This window comes from Pleurodeles waltl, chromosome 10 (assembly GCF_031143425.1).
Source record: "Pleurodeles waltl isolate 20211129_DDA chromosome 10, aPleWal1.hap1.20221129, whole genome shotgun sequence".
Lineage (NCBI taxonomy): Eukaryota > Metazoa > Chordata > Amphibia > Caudata > Salamandridae > Pleurodeles > Pleurodeles waltl.
The window spans coordinates 574,869,099-574,884,170 of NC_090449.1; the positions used below are offsets into that span (position 1 = coordinate 574,869,099).

At 42.2% G+C, this 15,072-nt stretch overlaps 1 protein-coding gene across 1 annotated transcript in view; it reads left to right on the top strand.

Annotated features, from left to right (window-relative positions):
- Positions 1-14,809, top strand: part of LOC138261723 (gap junction gamma-1 protein-like) — a 50,150-nt gene extending 35,341 nt beyond the window's left edge. Inside the window, exon 2 of the mRNA XM_069211027.1 lies at positions 3,621-14,809. Within this exon, the coding sequence (XP_069067128.1) occupies positions 3,641-4,885 (1,245 nt within the window). The 5' untranslated portion in view covers positions 3,621-3,640 and the 3' untranslated portion in view covers positions 4,886-14,809. The remainder of the gene's footprint in view (positions 1-3,620) is intronic.
- Positions 14,810-15,072: the final 263 nt, after the last annotated feature.

Genomic DNA, 15,072 nt, shown 5'->3' on the forward strand with positions numbered 1-15,072 from the left:
CTAGGGTGGGACACAAGTGATGATTTCCTAAAATGACCATTGCTCGAGAAGCCTTTACATGAGGTGAGGCCAGTGTAATTAATGACTATGAAACAGCAATCTGTATTTGACAAATTCATAAATAGGGTCTCATTGCACTAACCACTTCAGAATCAAGAGACTTTTTTATTCAACAGTTTAAATGGCACCTTTATGCATGGCCAAAAAGTATAAAAAATAGACAAGGAAGGTTTAAAACTAAGTGGCAATATATTAGTTATTCGTTTAGAATAAAATAATGTTTTAGGGCATGAAACACCAGCGCTAAACAACAGTAGCCATCTGTCACTTACTCCATGTGTCGAAAAATGGACTTCTGGTGACACCTCTGCAGGACTAGCTTGTGACAAGCAGAAATGTAGTTTTTATCACGAATGACAGAATGGATAACCCCTTTGGAGCCCACTGGTTCAGTGTCTATGTTTTTTGTTAGGCCCTGTCCAACCTAGACCACTACCTGAGCTGCTGTTGCAAAATCCTGCATCGCACAAACTAGAAATGAGGAAAGAGATGAAACAATTGTCCCATTACTGTAAAGTAGGTTAAGGAGGCCACCTTTGTCGCAGACTGCAGTCAACAATAATGGGGAGAAACACATACTGTGTTAGCGGTTATGAGGAGCGACCCAGCAGTTGCTCCTCCTTTTTTTAAACCCTCCAGTGGCGCTGAGCCCTCAGGGTGAGCTATGTACAACAGTGTAGAGTACAGGCCAGTTGGCACTGTACATCCCTTCCAACTTTTATTATCTTAAAACAAACATGCAATATTTATTCGGTAAACACAAAGGGTCTCATTTATAACAATCTGGTGCATCGATCACGATGTGTCCGTTTGCATGGGTCGACCTGCACCCCCCTAATAACACCATTGTAGCGCTGTATTTACAATACAGTGCACCATGGAACTCGTTAGCACAGCTGTGTCAGAATTTCTGATGCAGATGTGGCTCTTTGCTGGACTAACATCAAAAAATGTGAGGCTAGTCCATCAAAGCTCGGGTAGGCCCATTTAAAATAGCCTAGCGTCTTAAATTTATGCTAAAATGATGCATTGAAATCTTGTAGATTTTACTGCGCCATTCCTGTGGGCCTCCTAGCGGGGGAACACCTCCCTTGCATACATTATACCTGACACAGATATAATGTGGTGCAAGGGTTTACAAATTGGCGCAATTATCCCATTGTACCAGTTTGTAAATATGGTGCGGGGTGGGGGACTGTTCTGAGCCGCTGTAGCATCAAGAAAAATGATGCTATGGTGGAACAAGGGGCTTGTAGATGAGCCCCATAATCTTTCAGTCTCTGACTTGGTGCAGAATTCGAGCAAAGACCATACTGGCTTTGACTTTCTCCATCTCGCCTCACCGCTGATGAACTGACCCCATGGGATTCTCCTACGCACCCTTCTGATGGTGTGAATGGCTCGGTAGGCATGCATTTTTCTTCCTCTGTGGCTTCGGGTATTGCTTAGGTCCAGCTGTATCAGGAGTGATATCTTCATCTTCTCCTTCTTGGTTCTCCTCTGGACCCCCGACCGGGGATGATACTCGCATGAAACAGGACACATTGCTTGGCCACCGTCGTGTGGCCCTGCTGTACCATGACCATGGTTCCTTGTATGCCCACAACATTCCAGGCCTCTCTCCCTAAAGGTGCGCAGAACTCCCATCCCATTGTGATGGTCCAGCATTATGACTAGGTCATGGGTTGTTGCTCAATGGGCCCGTCTGACCTTGTCATTCGTGTTCCTCCTTTTCTTCTGAGTAGCCTGTATATCTATTTGTGCGAGTCGCCACTGAGGCCCCATTGGGCTTTGCGTCATAAACTAATGACTCCTTGAGCTTGTGCCTGTTTTCTTAAAAAGAAAAACACATATTGCATGTGTGCTTAAGTGCACACAAACATTCCGTGTGTGGGATCCTTTAGCAGGATATTCTTCTAGTACTCATCCTATGTTAGATAGCACACACTTACCTCTGCACAATGGTGCGAGGCCGTGCGTTGCAAAAGGTGGTCTGTTTGTGTGCCAGCATAAGGAATGACAGCGGCAACAGGCCTATCTTTGTAGATATAGTGCGGCATGGTCTTTTCGCCCTTGAGCAATGCAATACTGCAATGTGGTTGCTGAGCTGCACTGCATGAAAAAATGGTAAATGTGACATTGTGTATCCTAATGAGAACAAGTCAGAAGGAAAGAAAAAAGTTTCTTGTTTCAATGGTTTCCTTTGAGTTCATGCAACAGGCAAACAATTGTTATGTTATGTTATGTTATGTTATGTTATGTTATGTTGAAAAGGGGCTAAATGTCACTGCCTTTGAATACAGCGTCACACAATTAAACCATCGTAAGACTTAAAATAGGTCAATCATCTCTTGATTGCCTTATTTAATGAAGCATTGAATGTGGGATAATTAACTTTACTTCTGATCTGTGTGTGCTTAACTATATACTAATCTTAATACAAATATGTTGTGCTCGTGATAAAAATGTTAATCTTATTTTATGTTGAAAAGGGGTTAGGTGTCACTGCCTTTGAATACAGCATTGCGGAATTAAGGGCCAGATGTATCAAAGGGTTTTTCCCTTTCTGTGTCAATGGGAAAATGTGTTCGTACATATGGCCCTTAATTCTTCTAAAACACAAAATGGGTCAAAATGGGTCAATCATCTTTTAATTGTCTCTAATGAAGTATTGAATGTGGGGTAAATTTCTGGGAGCAGTGGTCATTGTAGCACTGACCAGCTCGTTAGTCTAAACCTGGCTGACCCAGAACATTGCCTTTTCAATGCTGTCTACCGGTGGCTATGCAAGCGTCTGTTCCCATCTATTTAACTTGTCTGTGGTGACAGCAATCAGTGATGTGGTCTCCACCTTTTCAATGGCTTGATTTTGTCTTGTAGAAAAGAAAATCTGTCGTTCAGAGAGTGCCATGTTTTACATTTTATTTCTGATCTGTGCTCAATTATCTTCTAATCTTAATTCAGATATGTTGTGCTCATGATAAAAATGTTAATCTTAAATTAATTGTGTGTATGTGGGCGCCACATGTGTGTGAGAGAGAGAGATGGGTGGACACCAGCTTTATATTGTATTTTTTCGAGTCATGCATTATAAGCGGTTTTCTAGATTGCCTTTAAATCTAAGGATATCATATGGTTTTGGTTTACCTGAACCTAGTAATGTATAGAAATGGATGAGATGGGTCTGCTTCTGATGCTTGCATGTAGACTATGTAAGAGGACAGACTAGGGGCTTGCCCAGAGAGATGGGGTTTGTTTTCAGTCCACAGAACATTTTTATTCCAGTACTCTTGGTACTTCATTATCTTATAAAACATGAGTTTCCTTACAAAAATGCAATTCATTGTTTCCCATTGTTTAAAAATGAGACCCACCTTAAAACATCGCCAGTAACAGTGGCAAAAATCGTCTGATCTGAGGCCACAAAATTATTTGTCTCTCTGCCTTTTTACAGGAATTTAGCCGTTTCTTTATGAGTTCACAATATTAGTGTAAAAAAACTGAGTTTGTTAAAAGCTTCAGATTCTACAAACAATGTTTTTTTTCTCTATTTTTTCTAGATCATAAATGAATAGCACTTATGACCAACATGAGCTGGAGCTTTTTAACGCGCCTTCTAGAAGAAATCCACAATCATTCCACCTTTGTGGGGAAAGTCTGGCTCACTGTACTGATAATTTTTCGGATTGTACTGACTGCTGTTGGAGGGGAGTCCATCTACTCTGATGAACAGAGCAAGTTCACATGTAACACTAAGCAGCCTGGCTGCGACAACGTCTGCTATGATGCCTTCGCCCCTCTCTCCCACGTGAGATTTTGGGTCTTCCAGATCATTATGATCTGCACCCCTGCTATCATGTACCTAGGTTATGCAATACACAGGATAGCCAGGTCTTCGGAGGAAGAGAAGAGACACAAAGCGTTTCGAAAGAAAAAGCATTTTATGCAGAAGTGGCGCGCTCATCGGAACTCGGAGGACCCCGGAGAAGAAGAAGAAGGGGAGCCCATGATCTATGATGACAAAGCAGACACAGACAATGCTGGAAACCAGGAGAAGGGTAAAGAGCATCAAAAGCACGATGGCAGGAGACACATCAAGGCTGAAGGACTTATGAAGATGTATGTCTTCCAGCTGATTGCTCGTGCGGCCTTTGAAGTTGGCTTCTTGGTTGGACAATATTTGTTATATGGCTTTGAAGTTGAAGCCTTCTATGTGTGCAACCGAGACCCCTGTCCCCATAATGTGGACTGCTTTGTGTCGAGACCCACAGAGAAGACAATATTCCTTCTGGTGATGTATGTAGTGAGCTGTATGTGCCTTTTGCTTAATTTGTGTGAGATGTTCCACTTGGGTTTCGGGACCATTAGAGATGCTGTTCACAACAGAAAGATGAATATCCTTAGACAGCCTCCCTACAACTATTCCTATCCAAAGAACATTGCCTGCCCTCCTGAATATAACTTAGTAGTAAAATCAGAGAAACCCACCAAGATGCCAATTAGCTTAATGGCCAATGAGCAAAGCTTAAAGTGCAATGATCATGAAAAACAGTGTACAAGCCCCGATGATAACATCCCCCAAGATTTGTCCACACTCCATAAGCATTTAAGGGTGGCTCAAGAGCAGTTGGACATTGCATTCCAGAGTTACAACAGTCATGTTAATGCACTTCCATCCCGAACAAGTAGTCCCGCTTCTGGGGGGACGGTGGTGGAACAGAATCGGGTGAATACTGCACATGAAAAACAAGGTGCTAAGCCAAAAGCCAGTTCTGAGAAAGACAGTTCCAACAGTAAAGATGGCAAGATATCTGTTTGGATATGATCGTGCGATTGTGGTGCTGTTTTTCAGAAAATGTTTGTTGATGTAGAAGGCCCTGTTGACTCTTGTGGAAGAACAGGGATATCATCATCAGTGAGATTAATTCCTGGCCAGGCAACATGGGAACGATGATTAGAAATCAGTTTTCCATTTTTGTAACAAGAGAGCCTGTCACAAATTGTCTTTACAACTTTTGCTGGGACTACTTGATGTGAGATAGATGTTCAAGTGGTTGTTACATATCCCAAAAAAGCATCGAATTTTCATTGTAACCAAAATCCAAGAAGACTGTGGACATACAAAGAGAGCTTATTGGGGGTAATATTTCGAGGGGCATGCATGATATGTTATTCATAATGTTTTCGAATGGTTTGCCACAGGTTTTATGGCAGCTTGTCCATTCTAGGTGAAGGACGGGGGTTCAGATCTGCCTTACAATTGCAGAGACAGAAAGTAATCAAAAATCTGGAAATAAAACAAATGAATAAAGAAACAAATTCACAAGACTGGGTGCTCTTGTCCCATTTTGAAAAGAGCCTTTACTCACATCACAGAATGTTCCACCAGAGGGCCTCTTTAGTAGTATGGTCAGGGAGCCAAGATGGCGTGTTGCATTGAACCCTGACTGATCTCCATCACCTTTAAGAGATGCATCAGCAATTTTAAGGTTCCATAGAAGAGAGGAATAGGCAGTTGTAAGCGCTCTAAATGCCCTGTACATTAATATAATAATTGAGTGCTGGTGCTGTCCATCTGTCCTCTTCCAGGATCACTGAATTGTACACGAAGGTATTGCACATCATTAGAGCAAAAATGCATGTATAACCAACAAGTGTCAATATGGGTGACTACTAGTGAAGAAGTAGGGTTAAATTGTCTCACTGATCTGTTACTGAGCACTTTCAAAGCTGATATATTATCACCAGTCGAAATAGCACTTGTGCAGTTAGTTTTAATTCATGTAGAATGGCACTGGAATTTACATTTGTGTCTTAACCTCTGCCTTACTAATCATGTATCTCTGTCTGGAGGCACATCAAACTATTTTGAAGGATCATGATCAGTTTAGACATTAAAACCCACCATCTTGGCTCGGTCACCATTCAATAAGAAATCTGTGGGACTACTGGTCACTAAGAAAAACTTCCCTGTAATGAAAAACTATCCAGAAGCAAATCTAATCCTGACAAATCCCAGCATTAATTATTACAGTTCGTAAGACAATGAATACTCTAATTGCAGGTCCCCTCTGAATGAAAACAAAAGCCGCACTAGACATGTTTTGGTCATTTTGAATATCATGAACACTGTCAGTGAGGCACAGCTTGAGTCATATGGGACTGTGAGCTTGAGACCCATGTTGGGCATACTGCTCCCAGTTTTGGAGACTCACACAAGAGTGATGTACATGCCTTTGGGAAAAGAAGTACTTTTCTGAACTAGAGCTCATCTGGATAATTGCCTGCACTACTATTGCCTCAACATACTGGTAAAGCTCCCTCTTTTGTGTGTCTTTTGTGTGTCAATATCATCTTTGGCTGACACAGGTCCTAACGTTTCTCTAAAACATTCTCAAAGATTGTCCCTTGTTGCAAAAAGGCCAATTTCAACTGTATGTACATATCAAGGGAACTGGTTTGCCTGTCTTAAATAGTTTAACGTTTTACTGTTTCTTCTTGATTATATTTATTAATAGCTCCCCTGTTCCATTTAGATTACAACTTCTGTTTTTCAAACCTCACTGTTTAGGAGAACCAGATCACCTCGATTCTCAGAGTTGATTCTTTGGCTTCTGGAGTTTTAAAAACAGTTTAAAAATGGAACAAATTCAAGCATTGATGCCACTTTGCACTGTTTCACCGATATGATTTTTCCTTTTTGTTGGGACATCAGGTTTTCATTATTCCTTGGTTAATACATTGTGCCCTTGAAATTTGTTTCTGGAGAATGTAAAAAAGGTCCATTTTGAATGCAATACTTCATAGTCATCTAGTCAAAGTGAGACTCTGGGGGATGTATAATAGGAACATTCAAGGCGTAATTTCCTATTTGCCCTTTTTTCTCAAGCAATGTTGAGCCCTGTGATTTCGACTTGAAATTGTCGTAACATTTGTTGGCATCTTTGATTCTAAGCACACACCCGGAATTGTGTCCCAAATTTGGTGGGATTATCTCTCACACCTGCTGTGTAATCTGTTTTCTGACATTGTGCATCATGGGCTAGCCACCTTGACCTGCTGTTCATTGTCATGACCATGAACGAGACATTTGTGACATCTTCAAAGATTGTTCCATTCATTGAGATGTTTCGTGATCAGCTCTGTCTATTCTTTCTGTTCCAGAAGATGACTTTTTGCCTCTTCACTTTCATCTCATTTTCAATGTCATAGGCTTCTATGGCTTTTAATATAGCCTGCAATGATCTAGAGGCATTGGCTACTAAAACTGAGTTAGCCATGTAGAGTCACATTGACATTCATTGCTTTCCATTTCAGAGTATGCAGTCACATATGGTGTACGAGTGAAGAAGCTAGGTTTAGCAAAGCAGGTCTTCCCTGCTAACAGTTGACAATGTGGATCTAGGACTACATCACCACAATCCACCATTAAGAAGCACTCAACTGTAGTTCACTGTCTTGAGGTTATAGTTGAACCATTCACACCATTGCCATTTCAATATCCCAAATAGTAATCCATGTTTTCAGACTGAATAGTTGGATGCACCAGTGTAATTTGCCAATCAACTTCACTTAACAAAGGACCCTCCTTATCTGCTTTGATTATGGGCCTGCTTTAGAAAATGACAAATTAACAAATATATCAGGGCTGCATCCTTTAGTTCTGAGTATACAAATTATCACTGTTGTTGCACAGTTTCCTGTTTACAAAACATGGCACGTTTTAAGCTGAACTCAGTATGTGAATGACTCGTATATCTGGGAACATCCAGTTATTTGTGTATACTTTTAAATTGCAACAGTCAGAAATATTTGATAAATGCTTAAACAAATTTTATGTTACATGGTTAATGCTATGCACAGCTCCAAAAGATATATTTTTATTTTTCTTAAATTGCCTCCTTACAGCATTTAGCTAAACATAATTAAATGTGCCTTGAATTTTGTTTGTTCTGCACCACTGAAAATTGGATAGCAAGAAGGCATTATATTAAATGACTACATCAACAGGTACAACTTTCTCAAACAGTTGCTGAGTGACTAGTTATTTCCAAACTACTGTGACTGCATTTACTGAAACTTCCATGGTCAATTTTAGGTAGAGCCTACCAGACAAAACAGAAGTCCGGTTATGAAAGACATATTGTTAGAAATTCGGACTCAAGTTGGCTGATGTATGCATTTTGTCCAAGAAGGGACCACAACTCTAATCAGGGTAAGTCTAATTATCCTGTGCTCACCCTCTGGTAGAATGGCACAGAGCAATCAGGCTTTACTTAGAAGGCAATGTGTAAAGTGTTTGCACAATAACTCATACAGTAACACAGTGAAAACACCACAAAAAGACTCCACATCAGGTTATGTAGATTATGATTTTATCAATAAATTAAGACCAGACTGACAAAAATCCACTGTGTAGAAGTCGAGAGATGAACTTTCAAAGAATAAATCCAAAATAGTGCTTAGAATCAAATAGTTTTCTTAGGTGTTACTTTAGGTTGCGCTGGACAGGGGCAAAGTCAATGTTTGAGCTGATCGCGATGGAGCACAGGCCAGCTACAGGACCCGCACAGGCCCTGGGGAAAAAATTACATTTCCTGGTCACAGCAGCAAGATGAGTGGTGAGATGTGTCAATCAGGTCCTCGCAGGGATGGCGATGCGTCAATCTGTCCCTCGCAGTGATGGCTATGTGTCGGTTCCAAAGACAAGCGCTGGAGCCAAGACGCATTGGTTCCAAAGTACGATGCACCATATTTTCCCAATGTGGTTTAGGGATAAGTCGATCTCCATAGACTGCTGCGGCAGTGAAGCACAATTCCCATGCATTAGACTCTCATCGCAGTGCATCTATTTCTGTGTTTCAAGTCTCTTGGTACACTTTCAGGGAGTCAGGCACAGGAGCAGGGAATGAGATTTTGCTGTCCCAGAGTCTCAAGCAACAGAAGGCGAGCCAACAAGATCTTGGAGAACACTTGTGGTGCAAGGAAGAGTCCAACTCTCCCTCATCAGGGTCAGGAAGCAGCAGGGCAATACAGCAGAGAAGCAGTCCTTCCAGGTCAGCTGTCCAGCAGAGTAACAGTCCTTGTTGCAGCACAGCAGTTCTTCTGACAGAGTCCAGTTGTAGGTCCAGGGGTGTCTTATTTGGTGGGGTCAGAGACCCAGTACTTATACCCTGTTCAGGTGTGTCAGCTTCCCCCCCCCCACCCTTACTGCCCAGGAAGTGCCATCAGAATGCAGATGAATGCAGATGTGCGCTCAGACACATTTAACTTTCCTGTGTTTGGGGTTGTCTAGAGGGAATGCACAAAGTGTGGCTGTCACCCACCCCAGACATGTCCTGGAGACATGCTGCAGGCACACAGAGCTGTAAGAGCAGAGAAATGCCCACTTCTAAAAGTATAATTTCTAAAATAGTAATGTTAAATCTGACTTTGCCTTTAGAGAGGATTTATCACTACCATTCCAAAGATATAAAACATGATTCAACTACTCCTTTCTGATCAAGAATTACAGCTTAAAAGTGTATTAAGGAAGGAATTCCCAATATTAGCCTATGAGAGGAGTAGGCCTTACAGTAGTGAAAATTTACTTTGGGAGTTTTTCACTACCAGGACATGTAAAACTTAAAAGTACATGCCCTACCTTTCACTTTCACAGCACCCTGCCCTATGGGCTACCTAAGGCCTACCTTAGGAATTACGTACATGCAACAAAAGGGGAGGGGAGTTTAAGGCTTGGCAAGGGGTTTTAAATGCCAGGTCAAAGTGGCAGTAAACTGCACACACAGGCCTTGCAATGGCAGGTCTGGGACAGGTCTAAGAGGCTACTTGTGTGGAGAGCACAATCACCGCTGCAGCCCACTAGCAGCATTTAATTTACAGGCCCTGAGTATATGATGTACCACTTTACAAGTGACTTACAAATTAATTAAATATGCCTATTGAGTATAAGCCACTAGTACCATGTTTAGGGGAGAGAGCTCAAGTACATTAGCACTGGTCAGCAGTGTTAAAGTGCACAGAGTCCTAAAAATAGCAAAAACAAGGTCAGAAAAATGGAGGGAGGCAGGCAAAACGTTGGGGGAAGACCACCCTAAGGATGTCAGTCTAAAACATAATGTGGGCTTACCAAGAACATATTGTGGCTTGGAATCCATCCATTGCTTGCCATTGGTTGGATTACCTGTCTCTCTCATTTGCCTGCTTTTTATTTGGGCCCCAGCTTGCCAGTCTTGTGTTTGTCCCTTCCATGCAGCATGGCCTCTTTACCAACTCTTTCCATTGTCTGGCTTCTATGCTTCCACTCCTTGCCTTTCAAGCACTACGTTTTTTGGGTTACACACTCTATCAGAGTGTATGTGTTTTCCAACTGTCTCCTTAGTGTATGTCTCTTCACTTCCACTCCATATTGCTCTCTGTCAGAAGTGCGCTTCTCCCACCACCTTCCATGTTGCACTGACCCTTATCTACATCCCACATTGCTTTCTTGCCCATGTGTTTCTTCCTCACATATGTCATGTTCCTCTCTCAAACTTTGCGTTGCCTCCTCTCCATCTGTAGTGCTTCATCCTACCCATGCCCTCCTTCTTTCACACGATTGCTTCTCCTTTGTCCACCCTCTGTGTTGGTTTCCCCACCTATGTCCACCTTCTCTCTTGCCCATTGCTACTTCTGCCCACCCCGCATTCCCCCACCCACGTTTCTTGGCCCTACCCACATCCTCTATTTTGCTTCCTACACCCAGGCCCACTCTATTGCCCCTTCACACCAGTGCCCTCCATGTTGCTTCCCTACCACACTTAAAAATAAAACACTCTTGTGCTACTTACTTTTTTACTTATCTATTCAACTTGATAAATAAAAAGAAACACTTGCTTGTGTCATTTTGCATATGTGGTGTGCATGCTTACAAAATGATGCAGCCACCACATCATAGTACCTTTTCCTTTGTTTTCTTTAGCAATGCTGTACAGCACTGAGGATGCCGTAAAGCATGGCTGAACACTATTGGCAAACCTAATAGGTCCAAAAGGCTAAATGTATTGCCAATGCTTATTAGGGATGGCCAAGAGATAGCTTAAGCTGATTTTCCAGCCTCATTTTCTTCCAAGAAATTGATAATAAAAATGTAAAAATATGACAGTGTGCACAGAACCCACATCTGGGAATCCCCGTCCCACTTTTGGGTGGGTTCAAACTGAGGTGCATTGGTGTGCAAAATATCAATGGACTAGGATGTGGCCCGAGTGATTACCAGTGGCTGAGATTAAATTCAAGCATTCCGTCACTTTTTTGTGTGCTTTCGTATGTCACCCTAAGTGTGATGGGTATGCCCAGAAGTAGGCCCCATGCACACTGTGTCAATGGAACCAAGCTATTCCCCTCATTACGATCTCGGTGGGTTTCCCTGCTGAGATTGGCGCTGATGGGTCGACAGAAGACCGCCAGTGCACAGGACTCCCCGCCGGCCACATTACGAACATTCAGCTGGGCAAGCGGGCAGAAACAGTGTTTCGGCAATGTGGCAGCGCGGCGGATGCAGCAGCACCTGTCGTGCATTTCTCTGTCCATAAATTGGGCAGTGAAATGCGTGACAGGGCTGTGCATGGGGGCCTGAGTCACTCATTCCGCGAGTCTTTCCCTGGCGGTGTAAACCGCCAGTGAAAGGCTGGTGGAATCAGACTCATTATCCGGCTTGCAGCGCCACCCTGTCGGATCAGAAACTCCACCATCGCCAAGCTGCCTGGTGGCAAGAGCCTGGGAGTGGCGAAATTTTATCTGTGGCGGTTCTGCCACGTTCATTTTATGGCGGTCTGGACCGCCATGTCGTTGGCGGAAGTTACCACCACCGCCAGCATGGCAGTCCAGACTGCCATGTATGTAATGACCACCTATGTCTGGCTTATGAGCTCTAACTAGAGTGAAAACATTCCTGGGTTGCTTGTATTCCAATTCAGGTGGGACCTGACCTTACAGTTCGGGATGGATTGCTCCTATTGAAGCAGGGTCAAGATTGATTTGCATGTGACTGTGTCCAAACCGAGGTGGCATAGTGTGCAAAACAATGATGGACTGGCATGTGGGCCGATTGATTACCAGTGGCTGAGAGTAATTCAAGCATTTCATCCATCACTTTTTTGTGTGCTTAGATGAAGCAATATATCAAAAATTGCTTGTTTTTGTCAGGTGCTGAGGCTGGCTTCAGAACCCTTTTCCAAGGACTGCATCTCAGTCATTAGACTCCTGTCCCATCTGGCCTGCCCATTCCTAGAGTGGAGGATTCCACTGATAATATTTCTCAATGAACACATGGACTTAACTTACCAACGTCGGTTAGGGCTTGCCAGCAGGAGCAGTTTTAATCTGTAGGGTTCCTTCATGAGGCCTGTGCTCCTGAGAGCCACACACTTTGTGCCCCCCACTCCCACAGAGCTGATCATCAGGTACTCTGTGGGTGACAAAGAGAATGAGCAAAGCTGTTGTTATAGATCACATGATATTGCACTCTTCTTTGCTACTTTCACATCTGTTTTTATTTGCTTCTGTATAATGTTTAGTTTATTTATTAGTTGTCCATTTGTTTTAGAATTTTGAGTTACTTCTTGTGCTTTTGAGTCTGTTTGGTGTCATGCCTTATGATATTAAAAGTGTCAAAGGTCATAGAATGCCACTTACTTAAACGCCATGGTGGTCGACATAAGGTGTTTAATGTAATTTCTCCATTTATATGCATATATCTACCTAACATCCATGAAGTATTTAAAGTATTGTGTAAAAGTTTGAAACACAGAAAAGAAATGTAGGTAACCATACCACAAACTTTCTCTTCTTAGGAAAACAATAGCCCTGAATTTGAAACCTGGATTTTCTCCTTGTTTTTTAATTTATTTCTGCGCCTGACTAGAAGGCATTTTAGTTTAGCTCCCGCAGACAGCTTGATGGTAAGGTATTAAGTTGGGCAACACAGGGGAGATGCTATGCCACTTGAAAGTCAGTCCTAAAAAATACGATTTTAAGTAAGAGGAAGTCCTCAGATGTTTCACTCCATCCTGTTGCCTGCCTACAAAACGTACATGATAAAATACTGCAGTCTTTAGTGTGCCCGTAATCTGGTAGTTCTAGATAACTTTGTACTCACTGTGTTCATTAAAAGAACTCGTAAAGACAAAGACTATTTGTTTCCTACTATTGTTGTGCTATATCCCTGCAAATCCATACTGCTCAACGTAAGCCAGTAGGGTGGTAGATTCAGCCTCTTCTTCTGAGTCATGTGCCCCTCCTTTTTTGCACTCATGTTGGGAGTTATAAGTAAGTACCCCTGCGGCGTAGCTTCATGGGGGGTGTTTGGGGTGTTACACCCCCATTCCCCTTAATAAATGTATTTTCTGATAAATAGTTGGGTACAGGTGCTTTGAGTCGGGCATTGTGAGATGTTAGTCAGATTTCACCAGGCATTGGATTTCAGCTGGCATTTTTACATACACACACACACTCTCTTACTCTCTGTTCTGTAAGTCCTAAAACATATTGGTTATTTTACAAAATATTGTGTTTTTTCTTTTAGTACTCAAACCAGTTGGCGTTTCTCTCCCTTTCCACTATCCTTATAGGCCCCTCTCATACATCCTGCTTGTTGTATAAAGTACTTAAACATTATATACCAGTCTGATTGTCAGAAAATCTGAAGCTCACACCACCCCAATCCTATTGACCAAGCTACATTCCTGACGTTCACTATCACGTAACCTAATGCACGTATCTATCTCCTTCAAGTATGCAGTCTCTTGCCCACAGGCACAGCCTGATACAGCATTTGGCAGGCAGAGGATCTTTTCAAACCACTGGCAGATGTGCCGCCTGTGCCACTGGCGAGGGCAATAATTCACCTAGTTGTACAGCAGTACCACTATGTGTGCTAAATCTTTTAGCAGACATGTTGCCAAAAAAAAAAAGATTTAAGGGCGCCAAACAAGCAATGGCTATGAATCCGCCTCAGATATTCCTGCAATGTCCGGAGAGGCAACCAGAGCTCCCACCAGTATATGCAGGCGCAGGAAATGAACTTGCAGAGAGAGGAAAATTGTCAGGTTTCACACACCTCACCTGCTCCACAGCAGAATCGCCTCATCGGAAGTCCCATCAATCAGCCCACGTAAATCATGGCTTTCACTGGTAATGGTGAATCTGCGTTTTTTCGCAAGATGTTTTATGCCCAGTCACTTCTAAATAAGGCTAATATTTATTACCGATGACTTGAAATGTGTTCATTTGAAAGAAAGGGATCAATACCAGTGGGATTTTGTATGGTTTAGATCTCTGCCATGGGTCGTTTGCATTCTAACAATACCTCTGCGATTCTCGTTATATTCCAGAATTTGAGACTTAAGTATGTGTATACACTTAATATAAGCTGAACAAATATCAAAACTAAGCAATTTAACAAGGTGTGCCCGCTTTCCTCTTACAACGGGACGTTTCCTATTTAAGTGTAAAGGCCCACTTCGTTGTCGCCCACATTCCACTTGACTGGAAAGACTTGAACTTCTAATTAAAGGCTGGAAAGCCTGCCTGCGATGTTTTAGGGGTGGAATGTATTTATACTAACCCACTTTTGTATTAAGAAAGATAACGTGCCACATATCTGAAAATACGTAAATATTTTTACATGCATATGCTAAATCCAACATGTGAATGAGAACTTTTAATGTTTGCCAGAAAACTTTGTGTTTACATTTCTGCTGATAACAATAAAGTGGATTTAAAATGACTTTGCAGAAGAGTTGATGTTATGTCCTAGGGCTAAGAACGTTTTTCACCCCCTTTTTTATCAGAATGATGTACTTTTCGTTTTATGGTGACATTTATTTCACTGCCAAAATCTACAAAAAGTTAGTCCTTCAGATAACTTCATGCTTCCTGTGTGTTTTTTCAGGGATGCTGACACCAACATGAGAATTTTTGTGCATAAGTGTGAGGAACATCTGCTCAGGCCAAGTGTGTTTTTCTGAGCAG